At 45.8% G+C, this 18,302-nt stretch overlaps 1 protein-coding gene across 3 annotated transcripts in view; it reads left to right on the top strand.

Moving 5' to 3' along the window:
- The window catches only part of HPD (4-hydroxyphenylpyruvate dioxygenase), a 76,707-nt gene that overhangs the window by 25,738 nt on the left and 32,667 nt on the right, over positions 1 to 18,302 (top strand). For 2 of the 3 annotated variants that reach the window (XM_033956026.1, XM_033956024.1), the window contains 3 exons: positions 4,007 to 4,111; positions 8,631 to 8,673; positions 16,907 to 16,989. In XM_033956026.1, the coding sequence (XP_033811917.1) occupies positions 4,031 to 4,111; positions 8,631 to 8,673; positions 16,907 to 16,989 (207 nt within the window). In that variant the 5' untranslated portion in view covers positions 4,007 to 4,030. Of the gene's footprint in view, positions 1 to 4,006; positions 4,112 to 8,630; positions 8,674 to 8,721; positions 8,765 to 16,906; positions 16,990 to 18,302 lie in introns of all 3 variants that reach the window. The other variant, XM_033956025.1, reaches the window with a different exon arrangement.

Genomic DNA, 18,302 nt, shown 5'->3' on the forward strand with positions numbered 1-18,302 from the left:
CGGTGGAGTACCTTAAGGCTTCATTTGGGCCCATACTCTCTTTAACCTATTTGTAAGTTTTCTGGCTAATATAGTCCAGTCCTTATATTCTGTGCATGTTATTATTGTAATGCCGTCTAGATATAGGCAGTTGATAAATTTTTTAAATAAATAAATAAATAAGCAGACACTTTCACTGATGACATTTAATTAGTTGCATACATTTGCCCATCATCAGCCGACCTCAGCAATGTGTATCTGCAGTTGCAAATGAGGTTCAACGCATTTTTGCCCCTTCTGATGCAACTTCTTGTTACTGAGGGGTGGGGCTGTATTGGATCTTCAGCTTGTGCATGTCCTGAGAGGCCCCATATTTTGTTTATTTTTAGAGTTGGTGGTGGCAAAGGAGTGGGGCTACTGTAACTCTCTTTATCAGGGCATTACTCAAAAAGAGATTGGGAGACTGCAAATTATTCAAAATACTGCCATAAAAATCATCTTTAACGCTAAGAAATTTGATCATGTCACCCCTCTCCTTAAAGAAGCTCACTGGTTACCTATTTCCCACAGGATTACTTTCAAAACTCTTCTTCTTGCTTTCAAAGTTCAATTTAGTCATATTCCCTCATTCATAGACAGATTGCTGATCCCCTATGAATCTCAGTGGTCACTACGCTCTTCTCAATAATATCTTCTTACCGTTCCTTCCGTCCGTCAGTTGTTTTACTATACAACATGCAAAACAATCTTTTCAGTAACCGCCCCCACATTGTGGAACACCCTACCTCTGGCCCTGAGACAAGAAACGAACCTCAACAACTTTAAATCTAGCCTTAAAACGTTTATTTTCAAAGATGCTTATGAGATCTATTCCTAGGACTTACCGCTTATGAGACTCAGACAATTGTCTTAACATTAAAGACTCCCTTTCCCCCTTTTGTTCTTCCCTTTCCCCTTTCTTTTAGTTTCATGTAATGTATCCTTCCCACTTACCCTTATGTAGCATGTTATGTCTGTATTGTTTATGTTAGTCTGTTTCCTACCATTTAAAAAATATTTTATAAAATCTCTGTATAATTGTAAACCGCTTTGCATTTAAAAGCGGTATCTCAAGACCAAATAAATTTGAAACTTGAGATGCTAGATTGAGCTATTTATTTAAACCCGGGGCAAGAGGTATAAAGGAGATATCGTACTGGAGGTAGGTAGAAGAAAAGATACTTAACCCTCCCAAATGTCGGGCCATATGGATTGTGCTCCTCAGCTCTGAGGTCAGCCACAACTTCTTGCTTATTCTCTACAAATACTTGGTTGCCATACTGATGCCAGCCTAATCTTTGATGTGCTAGTCTGCTCTGTCCTGAAGGTGAGTTTTTATGCTTCATGACAAATCAAAGCAACAATAGCACCGGTTTCTTCACTATTTTTCAGCACAGCTCTGATCTTCACCTTATACCATTCATATAGGTTTACTCTCACCACTTCACATGGTCGGTCAGTTCTATGTCAAGGATGGTTCCCTCTTCCCTCCTTTTTCCACACCACTATGGTTGTTTATATCACTCACACACTTCCACATGTTAGTCAGCACACACATGTTCACATGTCTTCACACTTTTCTTTTCACACCTTTTTTAAAAATTTTAAACTTCATTTCAATTCATTCACTTCATCATCAAAACATTATTCCCCCTAGAACCCCTGACGAAGGAGTGTTTTCCGAAACACGGACCGTGTTGGGTATTCACACAAGAGGACCATTTGTTTGAAAAGCTACATTGCATCTTATTAAATAAAGATAAGACTTTTATACCTTGTACATCGGTTCTGCAGTATTTCTCTTTTGTTTTGTTGTAAATCAAAGCAATGGGACATTTTCTAGACAAAAATGGCCTAAAAACTTCCAGTTCATACTCTGACCGTGAACAGTCTAGGTATGGCAATTCACTGTATCTCTTTAATCTTCACTAACAACAGATGTTCAAGTTGAGCAAGTGGCATTGAAGGCTTGGGTAAAATGGAAGGCTGCCTGACATTTGAGACTCTATCTCTGACTTCAAGTCTTCAATACTGTAGTTCAGGCAGCTGTACTGTCATCTTGATTATTGTAATGCAACGACTTAGATAACCTTGATAGGCGGTATATAAATGCCTGATTTAAAAAATAGGTCTCCCCAAACAATATTGTAAAGAAATTACAAGAATTCAGAATATTGCTGCCTGTATGATTGCCTATAAGAAACTATGAGATAGTGAAACACCTCTACTCTGTGGTACACTGGTTACCAGTGGAATCTAGAATTTTATTTTAATTTGTAAGACTAGTCATGGGACAAGCCCAGCCTATTTAGGGAATTATCTAAAAATGTATATTCCAAAGAAAGAATTGTGTTCTAATGATATACAGAATTTAGAACAATGGTCAATTAAAGAATTTATGTTAAGCAGAATCCAGGCTCAGCATTTTTCAGGAACAGCCCCATAACTGTGGACAAGTGTCATGTTGAATTAAAGAATTTGCAGAACTTTATGAATTTTAGAAAGCAGTTGAAAACCTGGATTTTTAAAGATTATTATTGTTTCTCATTTTGTGGACTGAGAGCCTGGATCCTGAATAGTATGACCAAAGTTGCATGCTGAGATTGGTCCAACAACCAACCTCACTGAGCTGAAGCAGCAGCTCTACCACTAGGCCATTCCTCACCTCATTTCCACTCTCTGGACTCTCCCCGCAGCATTCCTAATCTTCTTTTTTTTTCTGTCTTTCAGCTTCTCACCAGCTTTACCTCTTGACTTGTCAGTCATCCCCTCTCTTGTTTTCATTCTCTCTTCTGTCTCTTATTCCCACCCTGTCTCTGATTACCCCATTTTCTGTTTCCTTAGCTATAGTTCCATACATCTTCCGCTCATTCATCTCCTTGTTGCCCTCTCCACACTTGATTCCACCATGCCCAGTATATTCCCAATTGTCCCCCTTGAAGTCTATCTCCCTATGCTGCTGTGTCTCCCCATTTACTCTATCCCTGTGGTTTATCATCTCTCTACTACCTTGCAGTCTAGCATCATTCTCCCACTTTCCCTGCAATACAGCATCTCTCCATCCCCTGTTCCTCTCCCTCCATGGTTCAGTATCTTATTATTCCCTCTTCCATTCCTCCCACTGTCCAGTATCTCCCCTCTTACTTCCCTTTCCTTTCCCCACAATCCAGTTTCTCCCTTTACCCCTCCCTTTCTCTCCATCTCCATGGTCTATCCCAGAATTCAGCATTTCGCCTCTCTATAACCCCCAACCCAGCATCTCCCCATCCCCTCCACCTAGCATCTTCTTGTTCCCTCTTTCTCCCTCACTTTCCACATTACAGAATCTCCCCTTTATCTCTTCACTTTCCTTCCCCTGCCAGAGTCCAGCATCTTCCCATCCTCTTTCTCTTCCCTTCCACCCCTGTGCTTCAGCATCTATCCTTGTCTCTTTTCTCTCACCATTCCCTGAAGTCCAGCATCTCCCTACCTCCTCTCTTTTCCTTTTCACTCTCTCTGGTACAGTATCTCCTTTCTGTCTCTTTCCCCCTCCCCCTCCTCCATCTCTACTGCTGCTACTGCCAGAAACCCTAAAAGGAAATAATGAAGTGTGGGACCTTTCAGAACATGCATATACTGAAGGTCTGGCCCTGCCCCTCAGTATCACGAAGCTGCAGGAGAGGAGGCAGAAATGCATTAGACTTTTTAGCATGTGCATGCTCTCAAAGGTCCCATTCTGCCACTGAATTCCAGTTATCGTGCCTTACTGTCATCCTGCTGTCCACCACCTGCCACCAATCATGGGTCTGGCCAACTTACTGTGCTGTACAACCATCTCAGAACTTCTACTCTGTGGTTATAGAGCATAGGGACTGTGCATGGAATATTCTATGGGGGACATCTGAGATAAAGCATAGGTAGGTGTCGAGGAAGCTTTAGATCAGCTTTGACTTTTGTTTTGCATTAATAGTTATTTCAATATTTTAAACATGTTCCTCTCCCTTCAAAGGCAGCTTCATTTTATTGCAACAAGATGGGATTTGAACCATTGGCCTACAAAGGCCTAGAAACCAACAGCAGAGAACTAGTGTCCCACGTGGTAAAACAGAACAAGGTAAGGTCATGAGCTGGAGGGAAGCATTGAATTGTCCTACAGACTCCAGAAACTCCAGAAGTCAATATTCATTTAAATTTTAGCATCTAAAAGTATATCTAAATATTCAATGCCAGTTGCAATCCGTAGATCAGCACTGAAAATCTGGATATAATGGGCAGAGCTGTGATTATCTGGATAATGGCAATATTGATCGCTACTTCCTGGATAACAATCCGAATAATGGAAAGCAGCTTTTCTTGCTGTTCTGTGTTATCTGGATGGTTACCTGAATACCACTGTTGAATACTGCTGTCCTCTAGATAACCCAAGGCTCCTCCCCTCGATCATTCTGGTACTACATTGGCGTACCAAGGAGATGCTCCAATGACTCCTCCGAGGGCCAGTGCCGGCATCAAGAACTTCTTCCCAGCAGCAGCGGTGGTGTTCACAATTCGCTGCTCTTGTCGGCGTCAGACCTTCCTCACTGCCTGATCCTGCCTACTTCCTGTTTCCGTGAAGGCAGGACCTGGCAGAGAGGAAGACCCGACACCAGCAAGAGCAATAAACTTTGCACTGCCAACTGCAGGGTGACAAAGAGAGGAAGGGAGGGGAGAGAAATGCTGCACCCGATTGGGGAGAGGGAGAGAGGAAGAAGGAAGGCAAGGGAAAGGAGAGATGAAAAAAAGATGCCAGACCATGGGGAAGGAAAGGAGATGCCAGGTCATGGAGGGGGAGGGAAGGGAAGGAGAAAAAGATGCCAGACCCCAAGGAGAAAGGAGGGGAGTGGGGAAAGGAAAGAGAGGAAATACCAGAGCAATGGAGGGGGAGGGGGAGATGGAAGGGAAGATGCCAGTGCATGGGGAGAAGGAAGGAAAGATGCCAAGAGCATGAAGAGGGATGGAGAGATGGAAGGGCATGAGAGGAGAGAGATACCAGGACATGGGGGGAGGGAAGGGAAGGAAACTGAGACACCAGACCAGGAAGGAAAGGGGAGAGGGGAAGGAAGGAAAGGAGATGCCAGAACATGGAGAGAAAGGGAGCGATGGAAGGAGAAGAAAGGAGAGAGATCCCAGGGCTTGGGAGAAGGGAAGCAAATGCCAGACCATGGGGTTGGAAGGAAAAAGAAGAGAGAGATGCCAGAGCATGAGGGAGGGAGTGAAGACAGAAAGAGAAAAATGGAAGGCACAGAGAAAAAGGGTGGACACTGGATGGAGAGTGAAGAGAAGAAGAGGAAAACAAACCAGAGATGACAAAAAGGTAGAAAAATATTTGTTTTTGTTGCTTTAGAATAAAGTAGTATTGTAGCTGTATTGATAAACATTTATAAATAGAAAATGGAAATAAGGTAATCTTTTTACTGGACTAATTTAAATATATTTTTTACTAACTTTTGGAGACCAAAATCCACCTCCTCAGGCAGTAGCATACCAAGTGGGTGGGGAGTAGCAGGGGGAGTATCTCTTTGGATGCAGCTCTTAGGGGGTGCTCCTCCAATCCCTTTTTACATTGGAGAGGGTGTTAAAAAATAAAATTAACAGCCCTAGGTGTCACATACTCTAAGTATGCCACTGTGATACTGTCAAGACAGTGTTGCTGCAGTCTCCAGAAATTTTCAGCACCCTTATCCAGATAATATCTCTGAAAATTCAGGCTTGCTCCCAATTTGTGGCACTTACCCGGTTAGCCACATCAGATAAACTCTCTGGGAACCGGAAAGCACCCAAAGTACCTGAACATAATATGCCTTAAGCTATGACTTAAAAGGCATGAGCAAAATCCAAAAATAAAACTTTCAAAATATCTCAATGTCCTGATGAAGCTGACCCTTGGAACTGTGTCTGTGCTAGAAAAAATATTCATTGCATCTCATGTTGAGCTCTGCCATTTTTAAAAAAAATTTTGTCAACTTATTTCATGTTAAAAAATGGCATCAGCCTGGAAACAGACTTTAGTACCATCTCGGGCTCCAGTATATCCACTTGATGACTAAGTTGATGGCCTTGTGTTGGAATCGGATGAAACTGTTTCCAAAAATATGGGAGCCTTTTAGGTTTTGGATACAATCTGCACTGGGACTTGATCCAGATCCTTTGGACTGTGGCTTAGATTGGTTCATGATGGGCTACCCTTGGAAATATGTGGAGGGTGGGGATGGGGTCCTTAGGGGGTTTGAGATTAGACCGGGCAGGGGAGGGTGGGACACCAAGGGCTCCTTTTACTAAAGAGCACTAGAGGTAAAACCCAGTGCAAGTGTTTTAGCCATGTTCTGAAGAACCACAGTTTGTCAGAGGCATTATGTGTTCCCAGTGTTTATTTGTTTTTGTTGCCCTCATAAAATATTAAATAATGAAAAATGGCATCAGTCTAGGCCCCCCAGCCCCCTTTCCACTTGCCTTTAAAAAAAAAATGAAGTTAAGTACAGATACCCCTTTTTAGCTCTCGCTCACTCCATCTTTACCCAATCTGTAGTCAGAATTTGGTTCAGGCTTCTAGCCACCCCATCCCCAATTGCCACTGGTTGAGCTGCTGCCTCTGCACCCAGAGGAGGTGAGATCAAATCCTGGTGCTGCTCCTTGTGACCCTGGGCAAGCCACTTAATCCTCCAGTGCCCACCGCTTTGAAATGCCAAAGCCACAAAAAGGCAGTGCAGTACTCCCCCTAAATTCGTGGGGGTTCCGTTCCTGGAACCCCTATGAATTTCGAAAAACCGCAAATACAGTTTTTTACCTTTCAAAAGGCAGGAGAGGGCAGCTAGGGCGCCAGCAGATGCAGAAAATCACTCACAGTATGCTCCGACCCCTTCTTCCTGTTACTAAAGTCAGGCTACACCAATCAGGAGCTGATTTGACACGCCAGATAGCGTGCCAAAGCAGCTTCTGATTGGTGTAACCATGATTTTAGTATAAGGAAGTGGCGGTCAGAAAATATCGTGAATTACTGAGTCCGCGATTCGCAAACTGTGAATTCGCGGGGGTTTACTGTATACAAATTAGAGAATGACACGGTGACAAAATTCATCACCGTTCCCGTCCCCGCGGATAACCGTGGGAAACTATCTTCATGTCATTCTTTAAGGAGAGAGGGAAGAATCAGAGTATGAATGGCCACAACCACTGACCCGAAAGCTTTGCTTTGAAGAATGCTGGTGTAGAAGGACTGAGGTTGAAACAGACACTACAGAAAGACAGTCTCTGGTATCCAGAGCAGATATTGTGATGTCATAATGCCTCATTCCACCAGTGCCTAAGAGCCAATCACATCAGTGATGTCACAATGACTTCATTATCCTTGGCTCACATAAGAATCAGAGTATGAATGGCCACAACCACTGACCCGCAAGCTTTGCTTTGAAGAATGCTGGTGTAGAAGGACTGAGGTTGAAACAGACACTACAGATTGACAGTCTCTGGTATCCAGAGCAGATATTGTGATGTCACAATGCCTCATTCCACCAGTGCCTAAGAGCCAATCGCATCAGTGATGTCACAATGGCTTCATTATCCTTGGCTCACATAAGAATCAGAGTATGAATGGCCACAACCACTGACCCACAAGCTTTGCTTTGAAGAATGCTGGTGTAGAAGGACTGAGTTTGAAATAGACACTAGAAAATGACATGGGATTATTTCCCGCGGTTATCCGCGGGGACGGGAACGGTGATGAATTTTGTCACCGTGTCATTCTCTAATACAAATTCCTTTTCTCTCTGTCTCCTCAAAAATCCACAAACTGCACACACAGATATGGCAGCAGGACTCCTTTTTACTTGCTTGGAGTCCAGCACCGAGCACGAGTCAGACAATGGCAAACTAGTCTAGGGTCGCTCTGACAATAACTAGGGTTACCCAGACGTCCGGATTTCCCCGGACAACTTTTCAAAGCCCAGCGATGTTGGGACAGCATCTGTCCACGCGCAGATACAATGTGGTGACGTCAAGTGCCTAAGTGTAATGTCACCGCGTCAACACCAGGGCACAAGCAGATGCCATCCCGACAAGCAGACAGGCTGCAGAGTGTGTGGCTGGGGGTGGGGGCGGGCCATGACTTGGGCGGAGCTGGATGGGGCCGGATTTTCATTCCTGAAAATCTGGTAACCCTAACAATAACTAACCTTTTGAACTTCTGGGAGAAAGGGATAGAAATCAAAATAAATAATAAACAAGAGAAAGATGGTCCTTTAGACCAGGGGCCCAAGTCCAGTCCTCGAAATCTACTGGCAGACCAGGTTTTCAGGATATCCACAATGAACATGCATGAGAGAGATTTGCATACCAAGAAGGCAGTGCAGGCAAATCTCTCTCATGCATATTCATTGTGGATATCCTGAAAACCTGGCCTGCCAGTAGATCTCGAGGACCGGACTTGGGCAGCCCTGCTTTAGACAATATAGAAAGCAAGAGTATTGGACCGGACTTGGGCAGCCCTGCTTTAGACAATATAGAAAGCAAGAGTATTGAACTTAGATGGAAAAAGGGCTACAGTCCACAGGTTGATCATTTGGAATCCATGCAGTAAGCTTTATTTGTTTGTCTTTCAGATAATATTTGTCTTCGTTTCTGCTCTGAATCCTGGAAACCAAGGTAAGTAAAATATTCTGCAGTAAGCTGTATTTATTGTTTGTCTTTCAGATAATATTTGTCTTCGTTTCTGCTCTGAATCCTGGAAACCAAGGTAAGTAAAATATTCTGTCTGTACAGTACCTTGAGTGAACTCCTTCAAAAAGGTGATAAATAAATCCTAATAAATAGATGAGCATTGCAAAGGCAACTCTTTGAATGTTTACAGTTGTGCATGCAGAAAGTGAAATCTAGCACTAGCACAAAAGCTTGCCACACTTTCAAAATATAGCTTCTGCATTCCTCTAGAATTGGGCCAGCAAGGTAGAAGGCAAATCTCAATGACCCAGGCTCCTGAGTTTCATCCTGAGTAGGATTTACCATATATACTCAAATATAAACTGACCCAAATATAAATCGAGGTAACCTTTTTCCCCAAAAAGGAGGAATAAACCAAGGGGGGGGTGTTAATATTCAAGTGCAGTGCCTTGCCCTGCCCTGTCAGGCTCTGCACCCAGCTCCCCTCCTTAAGTATCCCTGGTGGTCCAGCGGTGAATCGCGGCAGGAGGACTTTCCTTTGCTCCTGCGCATGCAGAACCGCTAGCTAATTGGCTGTCGCGAGTTCACGGCAGCCAATCAGCTAGCAGCTCTGCATAGGCAAGAGCAACCTTACTTCGCTCTTGTTTGTACAGAGCTGCTAGTTAATTGGCTCGTTCTGCATGAACTCATGGCAGCCAATTAGCTAGCAGTTCTGCATGGGCAGGAGCGAAGGAAGGTCGCTCCTGTCGCGATTCACCACTGGACCACCAGGGATACGTAAGGTACGCGGGGGAAGCGGGAGGGGCATAAAAATAATTAGAATCAGCTGAGACAGGAGGTGGGAGGGATCCCTTCTGTCCCGGCCACTGCTGGACCATCAGGTCTCATGGCAGGCCTGGCAGAGGCCTACAAACAGGTTCAGGAGGGGGGTAGGTCAGCGCCAACCTGAATATAAACCAAGACCCCCATTTTTGCGCCCAAAAATATCAGTTTATATACGAGTATATATGGTACTAGACCTGCCAATTTTCTAAAACACTACTGAATTGTTCTCATGCATTTAAAGTTAAGGGAATAAAGGACAGTTTTACTTAAGTGCAGTCATTTTTTTTTGCATTTATTTATTTAATTCAATTTATATCCTGTCCTCCCCAGAGAGCTCAGTACAGGTTACAAGATAGCATACATAATAATTTAAGAAACAGTACACAGAAGACTAAGGCAATACGGGCTACAGTTTTTCATCCTGAATTAGCAGACCCAGAACAAGGATTTATAATATATGGATAGTTATTCTTACATTAGCAGTTCCAGGGATATGTTAGTTTCACATATAATTAGATCATTTTGAGCATGCAGAGAGAGAGTCTAGTTCAGCATATATGAGAAATACATTAGTTTGGGAGTTACAGACTGTATGGTTGCTTAGGCTGAAGAACTAGGTGAAGGAGTAGGTTTTTATTGCTTTCCTAAAGCTCAAAAACCTTTTGAGGAATTTGACATGTGGAGGCAGTCGATTCCAGTGCTTTGGTAAGAAATGAGTGTAGGACCTTCGTACAAATGTGGAATGACAACGTATGTTAAATACACACGTTAAGATGTTGTGCACCCGCTGTTGGGGGATGGGCCTAGCAAGCCCCTATTTACCTGCCACAGAGAGCATCTCTGTACTACACCTGATGAGGAAGCAGTAAGCCCACCCACGATAACTGCACAAACGACAGCATTATGAGTCCATGTTCATTCTCCACCCATAGCCTGCCCCTAACATGGCAGGTAGTAAGCATGTGAATTAGCGTGTGCTGTCATTCCGGTATATAACAGCACATGCTGATTTGCATATAACCTTCTAAATTTTTTTTCAAACTTTAGGCTTATAATACTGAAAGCTATAAGGGCGTTCAGATTTCCACCGGAGACACAGTGCTTCTGGTGGTGTGGTTCTTCATTATTCCCAATATAGCACAACGTCTTATCATTAATTAGTTCTTAAATTTGTTTTAATTTTATAGTATATATAACGTGTAAATTCATAACTTAGCTTTTATAGCTGATTATTCCCTTTCCCGACGCGTTTCGCATATCTTTATCAAGGTCGGGGGAACTTAATTAAGGAATAAACCTTGTCTGTTCAAATCAGCCGCTGGCGATCAAAAGGTTTATTCCTCAATTAAGTTCCCCCGACCTTGATAAAGATATGCGAAACGCGTCGGGAAGGGGAATAATCAGCTATAAAAGCTAAGGGCTCCTTTTACGAAGCGGAATAATGCGCGCAAGCTGCTACTGCCTCCTCTTGAGCAGGCGCTAGTCTTTCGGCTAGTGCACGCTAATCCGGTGCGTGCATTAACGTTAGCGCACCTTCGTAAAAGGAGCCCTAAGTTATGACTTTACACGTTATATATACTACTAGTGTTTTAGCCCGTTACATTCGTTACAGTAACGGGTGCTAGAATAGCCCCACCTATACCCTGACTCTGACCCCACCCATGCCCCGCCTCTATCATGCCCGGACCCTGCCTCCCACTGATCCCAGTCCCACCACCTCACCTTTCACCATTTCCTTTGTACCCTTGCATTTATCACCCGACAGGGTCTTTACTTACCTGAGGAGGCAGCAGCAGTCCTGACATACTAACCTTTCTTCCCTCAGTGCCCCAAAGCAGCAGTGGTCCTACCGCTTTTGCCATCTTTCCCTTTCCTGTCCCCCTCTGTCCTTCCCCAAGACCATCTCTCTCTCCTGCCCCCTCCACACTCCCTGAAGTCTATCTCTCCCTGGCATTGCCTGTGTTGGGTTGTTGTATTTTTTTTTTTTTTTTTTTAAGACATTTAAATATAAAGCACTAATTTCTCTTCCAGATCCCAAGAGGAATGTGGTTTTTAAATGGTTTGGGCCAGTTTTCCAAACATTTGATTCAGTGCAAAGAAAAAAAAGAACAGGAAGTATTTGTCATTAGATGGAGTCTGACATTCCAGGAACCAAAAAAAAAAAAATCACAACTTCATTGCTATAGGCCAGAAAATAGCAAGTATTTACCAGGCGTGGGAAAAAAACTTCTGCTTGGACCGGAGATCCTAAAGAATTGTTCAAAAGATTGCCATCTATTTTCTATAGAAGGAGAAGAAGAAGAAGAAGTAGAAAAAAAAGACAGGCCATGATGATGTTAATTCATTTGAACCTGTTACATGATTTCGCCGCTCAGGAGAAGGAGCAGGCAACGTGGCTGGATTGGCTCTGCACTGGGAGGCTGATCGCAGCTGGGGCATATGCCCAGGGAAGACTTTAAAAATGTGGCTCAGAGGGACCCGGGCAACCCTCTCTGCAGCCACGAACCCACCGGGTCCTCTGCCGAGCGCACAATGCCGCGCCACTCACCGGCCCATCGTTCTCCACCAGCAATCCCGCCATCTTGCCAAGCGGTGACGGAGGCGACGGTGGATTAGCCGCTGGAGGAGGAGAATGGCGGGGAAGGGAGAGCAGGTTCAGGGCTGCCAGGGGGGAGGGAAGAGGGTAGGAGTGAGCCCGGCTGAGACTGGCAGGAAGAGGAAGGTGGGGCAGGTGAGGCTATCAGGCAAGGGAGAGAGGGGATGCCAGAGGAGCCTGCACGGACCGAACAGCCCGAGCCCCCACCAGTGTAACTTTCCGGCGGCTCCTCTCATGATTGCCGCCTTCTCCGACGCAGGAGCAGCTCATGAGAGTTGCCGCTGCAGCGTCTTTTAAGCTAAAGCAGAAACTTCGGACCGGCTCCATGCTCGCCCGCCGTGGCCTGCAGCCGCCGACAGCCACCGTGGCTGACATCTGCCTCTGGGGAAGAGAGAAAGAGCCACCGCGGCCGACATCTGCTTCTGGGGAAGAGAGAAAGAGAGAGAGATTTGCACGCATGTGCACTCCTACCTGCGGTGCCCTACAGCTCACAGAAAACGGGAGCACGCAGGTGGGAGTGCGCATGCGCAGATTAGGGTTTTATTATATTAGATAAAATTAAAACAAATTTAAGAACTAATTAATGATAAGATGTTGTGCTATATTGGGAATAATGAAGAACCACACCACCAGAAGCACTGTGTCTCCGGTGGAAATCTGAACTCCCTTATAGCTTTCAGTATTATAAGCCTAGATTTGCATGTAACAGTGGCGTAGTAAAAGGGAGGCGGTTCGCCCCGGGCGCTGTCTTGGTGAGGGTGCCAGCAGCTGTCCTCCTCTCTGCTCCATCCCCGCTCCTTCCTCCTCCCTCACCGTACCTCTAGGTCTTCACTGCTGCCGAAACTGCTATCTTCACTGCTGCCGAAACGGGGAAAGAAAAATAGTAGTCACTGCGGGGACGGGGACAAGGCCATTCACTGCCCCGTGGAGCGGTGAATGGTCTTGTCTCCACAGTGAAGCAATCAAGGATCGCACGGTCCAGCAGCCCCCACCCGCCCGATCGCAGCGTTTAGTCAGCTCCCTCCCTCCACCTCACCTTATATGCCGAGTTTGCTGGCTTTCTTTTTCGCCGAGCCGCACGCTTTCAAAAAGCTGCGCACACGCAGCTGCTGGAGTTGTTCAATCTTCTCTGCTGCAACTTCTTGTTTCCGGTTGCATCAGAGCAGAAAATTGAACAACTGAGCAGCCGCGTGTGGGCGGCTTTTTGAAAGCGTGTGGCTTGGCGAAAAAGAAAGCCGGCAAACTCGGCATATAAGGTGAGGTGGAGTGAGGGAGCTGGCTAAACGCTGCGATAGGGCGGATGGGGGCTGCTGGACTGCGCGATCGCGCATATTCCCGGCTCATATTAGGAAGGAGGGAGTGAAAGGGAAAAAGATTCTGGACCAAGGGGATGAAGAGGGAAAGAAAGAAATCCACAGCAGGAAAGAAAGGGGAGGACAGGCAGGTGAGCCAGATGCTGGAAGCAGGGGGGTGGGGGGGAAGAAAGAGGGAAAGAAGCTAGATGGGGTTGAAAAGAAGAGACACACTGGTATGGAAGAGGAAGATAGGGGAAATCTGGACACAGGAAGGTAACAGAAAAAGGGGAAATTATGTGCATGGGGGCATAGGGACAGAGACATAAAGGGGACATGCCATGGGGATGGTATATGGACACGGGGGGGGCAATGCCAGATACACAGGGGAGATATTAGAAATGGGGAAAATAGGAACACAGAAGCGAGATGGTTAAAATAGGAACACAGAAGCGAGATGGTTTGTGGGGATGGGACAGGGACTGAGCTCGCAGGCTCCAGCGGCTTGCACAAATTACATTGTAATGTGCCACAAAAATAAGAAGGAGGGAGGGAGGTAGATAGATAGGCCACGCGAGAGGAGCTGAAGGGTTGTAGAAAGGAACAGATGGTAAAGGAGGGAGGAAAGGGTGGTGGTGGAAAGGAACAGAACAGACATTGAAAGCGGGTAGAGAGGAACAAACCCTGAAGGGAAATGTGGAAGACAGAGTGGGGAGAAGACGCTGGAAGGGAAGAAGAGAGATGCCAGACTATGGGGGAGTGGAGGGAAGAAGATGGGTGCTAGACCAACTGGGGGGAGTGAAGGGAGAGGCACAGTAACAGCAAATGGAAGACGCAGAGAGAAGACACACAGTGGATGGAAGGATTTGAATGAGATGTGGAAAGCAGAAACCAGACAACAAAGGTAGAAAAAAAAAATTCTATTTATTTATTTATGTTTTGCTTTAGGATAAAGTAGTATATTAGTTGTGTTGATAAAAATTTATAAACAAAGCCCTGCAAGCTGAACATCTCTTTCTCTAGTTCAGCAGCCAGAACTTTGATTTATAAGAAAGGAATAAGCTAAATATTGCAGTACTAAGGCTTGGATGCTGCGGGGATGGTGACGGGGCGGTGAATGGGATGGCAGTGACGGTGACAGGGCGGTGAAGGGGATGGCGGTGACAGTGACGGGGCGGTGAAGGGAATGGTGGTGACGGGGCGGTGAAGGGGACGGTGGGCCGGGGACGGGGCAGTGACAGGGACAGATTTTTTTCCCCATGTCATTCTCTAGTACAAAAGAAGTACCTGTCTCAAATATGTAAACCGCTTTGATTGAAACCACACGGAAAAAGTGGTATAGCCCCTTTACTCAGATTTTTTTGCCAATATCCAGGTACACCTTTATATGCTGCAGTCAGTGTTTTAAAGTAACACCAAGCATAGAGTTTAAATATGGGGAGGATAATGTCCATGTATGCATTTTTATAGGATTTTCTGGGAAGGGTGCTCTTAGGAGGGAACCTAGAGGGCTAGAGAGTTAAGAGGGACATATGGTTGAAGGCTTGTCTAGGATGTCTAATACTCTTACAATAGTCCTGAAATCTGAATGAGAGACCTGGTCTGGGTTAGGGTTACCAGATTTTACTCATGTAAAATCCGGACCCATTGCAACGCCCTCCAGGCCCGCTCAGTTCCCCATGGCCCCACCCATTCTGCCCAAGTCATGCCCCATTCCGTCCCCTCAACCTGTTCTCTTGCTTGGAGCTAGAGAATGACACGGGGAAAAAAAATTTGCCCCCGTCACTGCCTCATCCCCGCGACCACTGTCCCCGCAGCAACCATACAAGCCTCAGTACTGCAATATTTAGCTTATTCCTTCCTTATAAATCAAAATTCTGGCTGTTGAAGTAGAGAAAGAGATGTTCAGCTGGCAGTGCTCTGTTTATAAATGTTTATCAACACAACTAATATACTACTTTATCCTATCCTTTATCTGGTTTCTGCTTTCTGCTTTCCTCATCTTCTCCTCATTCAATTCCTTCCATCCACTGTCTGCTTCTCTCTCGTCCCTCTCTCCCCTCCCCCCATAGTCTGGCATCTCTTTCTTCCCCATTTCCCTTCAACATCTTCTCCCCACAATCTCTCTTCCCCATTTCCTCTTCGCTGATTGTCCAGCACCTCTTGTTGTAAACCGCCTTGAACTTATATGGCTTTGGCGGTATATAAGAATAAAATTATTATTATTATTATTATTCCTCTCCACCCCCCTCCCGCTCTCCATCCCCCTTCAGCACACCGTCATGCGATCCAAACATCTCCCTCACTCCCTTCACCTTATGGTAAGGGAACTTCCTATCTCAGGGCTTGGCCAGCTAGCTAAGTGTGGTTCTTGAGATTTTTCGGCCGTTACTCTTTTTTTCTGGAAAGTATCAGAGATTAAGAGCCAGCTCCCCGCCTGTGCCTTCCCCTCATTCCTCCACAGGTGGCACAAGACCATAGCCAAATCCTTACTGTTTATTCTGTTCTGCCTGTGTGTTTGCAAACACTGACTGAATGCCAAGCTAATAGAACGTCAGTGGTGACCTCGCAATGTGGCTAAGAGCCCTTCATGCAAGACTAATAACACTATAGTCCTCCTCCCCCTTCTTCCATTATTTGTCTGGCATGTTTACTTAAGTCAGCGGAAGACAAATTTTTTCCAGAGAACTTTTCTAAACAGAGAGAAGAGAAAGGAAAGTGTCCCCCATAATAACTTAGCTTTCTTCTCCAAAGTCTGCTTATTTGAGGGCATGAGTGCTGCTTATGTCTCTTGGACATCGTCATCGCCTCAGCCGCAGCCGTCCATCCAGGCATCTCCCTCCCTTCCCTTTACCGTCAAGCGATTTTGAATTTTTTTTCTACATGCAGCCGGAGTCATGTGTGGCTGCCAGAAAGTCCTCCTCTGACGCAACTTCCGGTTGAGTCAGAGGAGGACTTTCCCGCAGCCACACGCAGCTTGTAGAAAAAATTCTAAATCGCCTGAAGGTAAGGGGAAGGGAGGGAGATGCCTGGACGGATGGCGGCAATGGCCTTCAGGAAAGAGGGAGGGGGCTGTGCATGATCGGTGACCGCACGCATTCCCTCCCTTAACTGCGGAGACAAGACCATTCACTGCTCAACGGATGGCCTTCTCCCCATACCCGCGGTGACTATTTCCCCCCCCCCACCGTTTTGGCGCTAGCCGCAGGTAACATCCACCGTATCATTCTCTACTTGGAGCCTCATCAGGAGAGCACTGCGCATGCGCAGGCGTGATGTTACCGCGTTGCATGCGCAGATGCCCTCCCGACGCTACTCCCGAGCTGGAAGCTTTTCAAAACCCAGGTAAAGTGCCAGTTTTGAAAAGCCGTCCGGGTGAATCTGGACATCTGATAACCCTAGGCCTGGGCTCATTCTTTGCTCAGTCGAAGGCGATGGAAGCAGTGGAAGCGTAGGGCTGAATCGGCTAGCTTCGGCATGTCAGTCTTTCCCCCCTCTTTTGTAGAGCTCGGAGAACACTTGATGAAACATGGAGATGGTGTGAAAGATGTGGCCTTTGAAGTAGAGGACTGTGATTTCATTGTGCAGGTAAATCAAGCCGCTTCATTTCTGCACATCTCTGCTTCCCTGTTGGTCCTTGCACTCTGTTTTCCACTTTAGTTCATTTCTTTCCTCTTACTGCTAGCAATCATTTCTGTAGCGCTACAAGACATGCGCAGTGCTGTGCACGCCGTGCTGTAGTGAAGGGGAGAGGGCAGACCACCCTGGGCACCGTCTCCGCAGGGTAGCTGGCACGTCTACGCCTCTTTAAATGTTTGCAAGCGCGAGCAGTATCTTTCACTTGCCGCTTGCGCCAGCCTCGGCTCCCTTCCGACGTCGCGTTCCTGGTTGCGGAACCGGGACGTGACTTCGGAAGGGAGCCAGGGCCAGCGCGAGCAGCAGGTGGAAGGGGACGGGGGGGGGGGGTGCATTCAAGCAACAGGGAAGAGTCCACACGGCGTGGTGATGCCAGGCACAACCAACCTGGGCACCAACCTCCCTCGCTAGGCCATTTTGTAGACAGCATATGTAGGAACTTTCTCTGTCCTTCATGAGCTCACAGTCTAAGGTGGGTTTTTTTTAAAAAAATGTGTTTTAGTTTTGTACCTGTGGTAATAGAGAGTTAGGTGACTTGCCCAGGGCCACAAGGAGTTGCAGTGGGGACTGAATCCAGTTCCCCCAGGATCACAGCTCATTGCACTAACCATTTAGGCTATTCCTTCATCTGTGCGGACATAAACATAGAAACATGATGGCAGATAAAGGCCAAATGGCCCGTCTAGTCTGCCCATCTGCAGCGTCCACTATCTCCTCCTTTCCCTATAGGCTCTTTAACACCTATTTCCAACAGTGGCCAACCCAGTTCCCAAGTACCCAACTAGATCCCCAGTAGTAAAACAGATTTTATGCTGCTTATTCTAGGAATAAGCAGTGGATTTCCCCAAGCCGTCTCAATAATGGCCTATGGACGTCTCTTTTAGGAAATTATCCAAACCTTTTTTTTAAACCCTGTTAAGCTAACAGATTTCACCACATTCTCCAGCAACAAATTCCAGAGTTTAATTACAAGTGCGGTGAAGAAATATTTTATCCGGTTTGTTTTAAGTCTACTACTTAGCAGCTTCATCGCGTGGCTCCTAGTATTTTTGGAAAGAATAAACAAGCGATTCACATCTACCTTTCCACTCCACTCAGTATTTTATAGACCTCTGTTATATCACCCCTGAGCTGCCTCTTCTCCAAGCTGAAGAGCCCAAACCACTATAGCCTTTCCTCATAGGGAAGCCGTCCTATCCCTTTTATCATTTTCATCGTCTTTCTCTGACCTTTTTCAAATTCCGTTACATCTTTATTGAGATACA

Source organism: Geotrypetes seraphini, chromosome 8 (genome assembly GCF_902459505.1).
Source record: "Geotrypetes seraphini chromosome 8, aGeoSer1.1, whole genome shotgun sequence".
Lineage (NCBI taxonomy): Eukaryota > Metazoa > Chordata > Amphibia > Gymnophiona > Dermophiidae > Geotrypetes > Geotrypetes seraphini.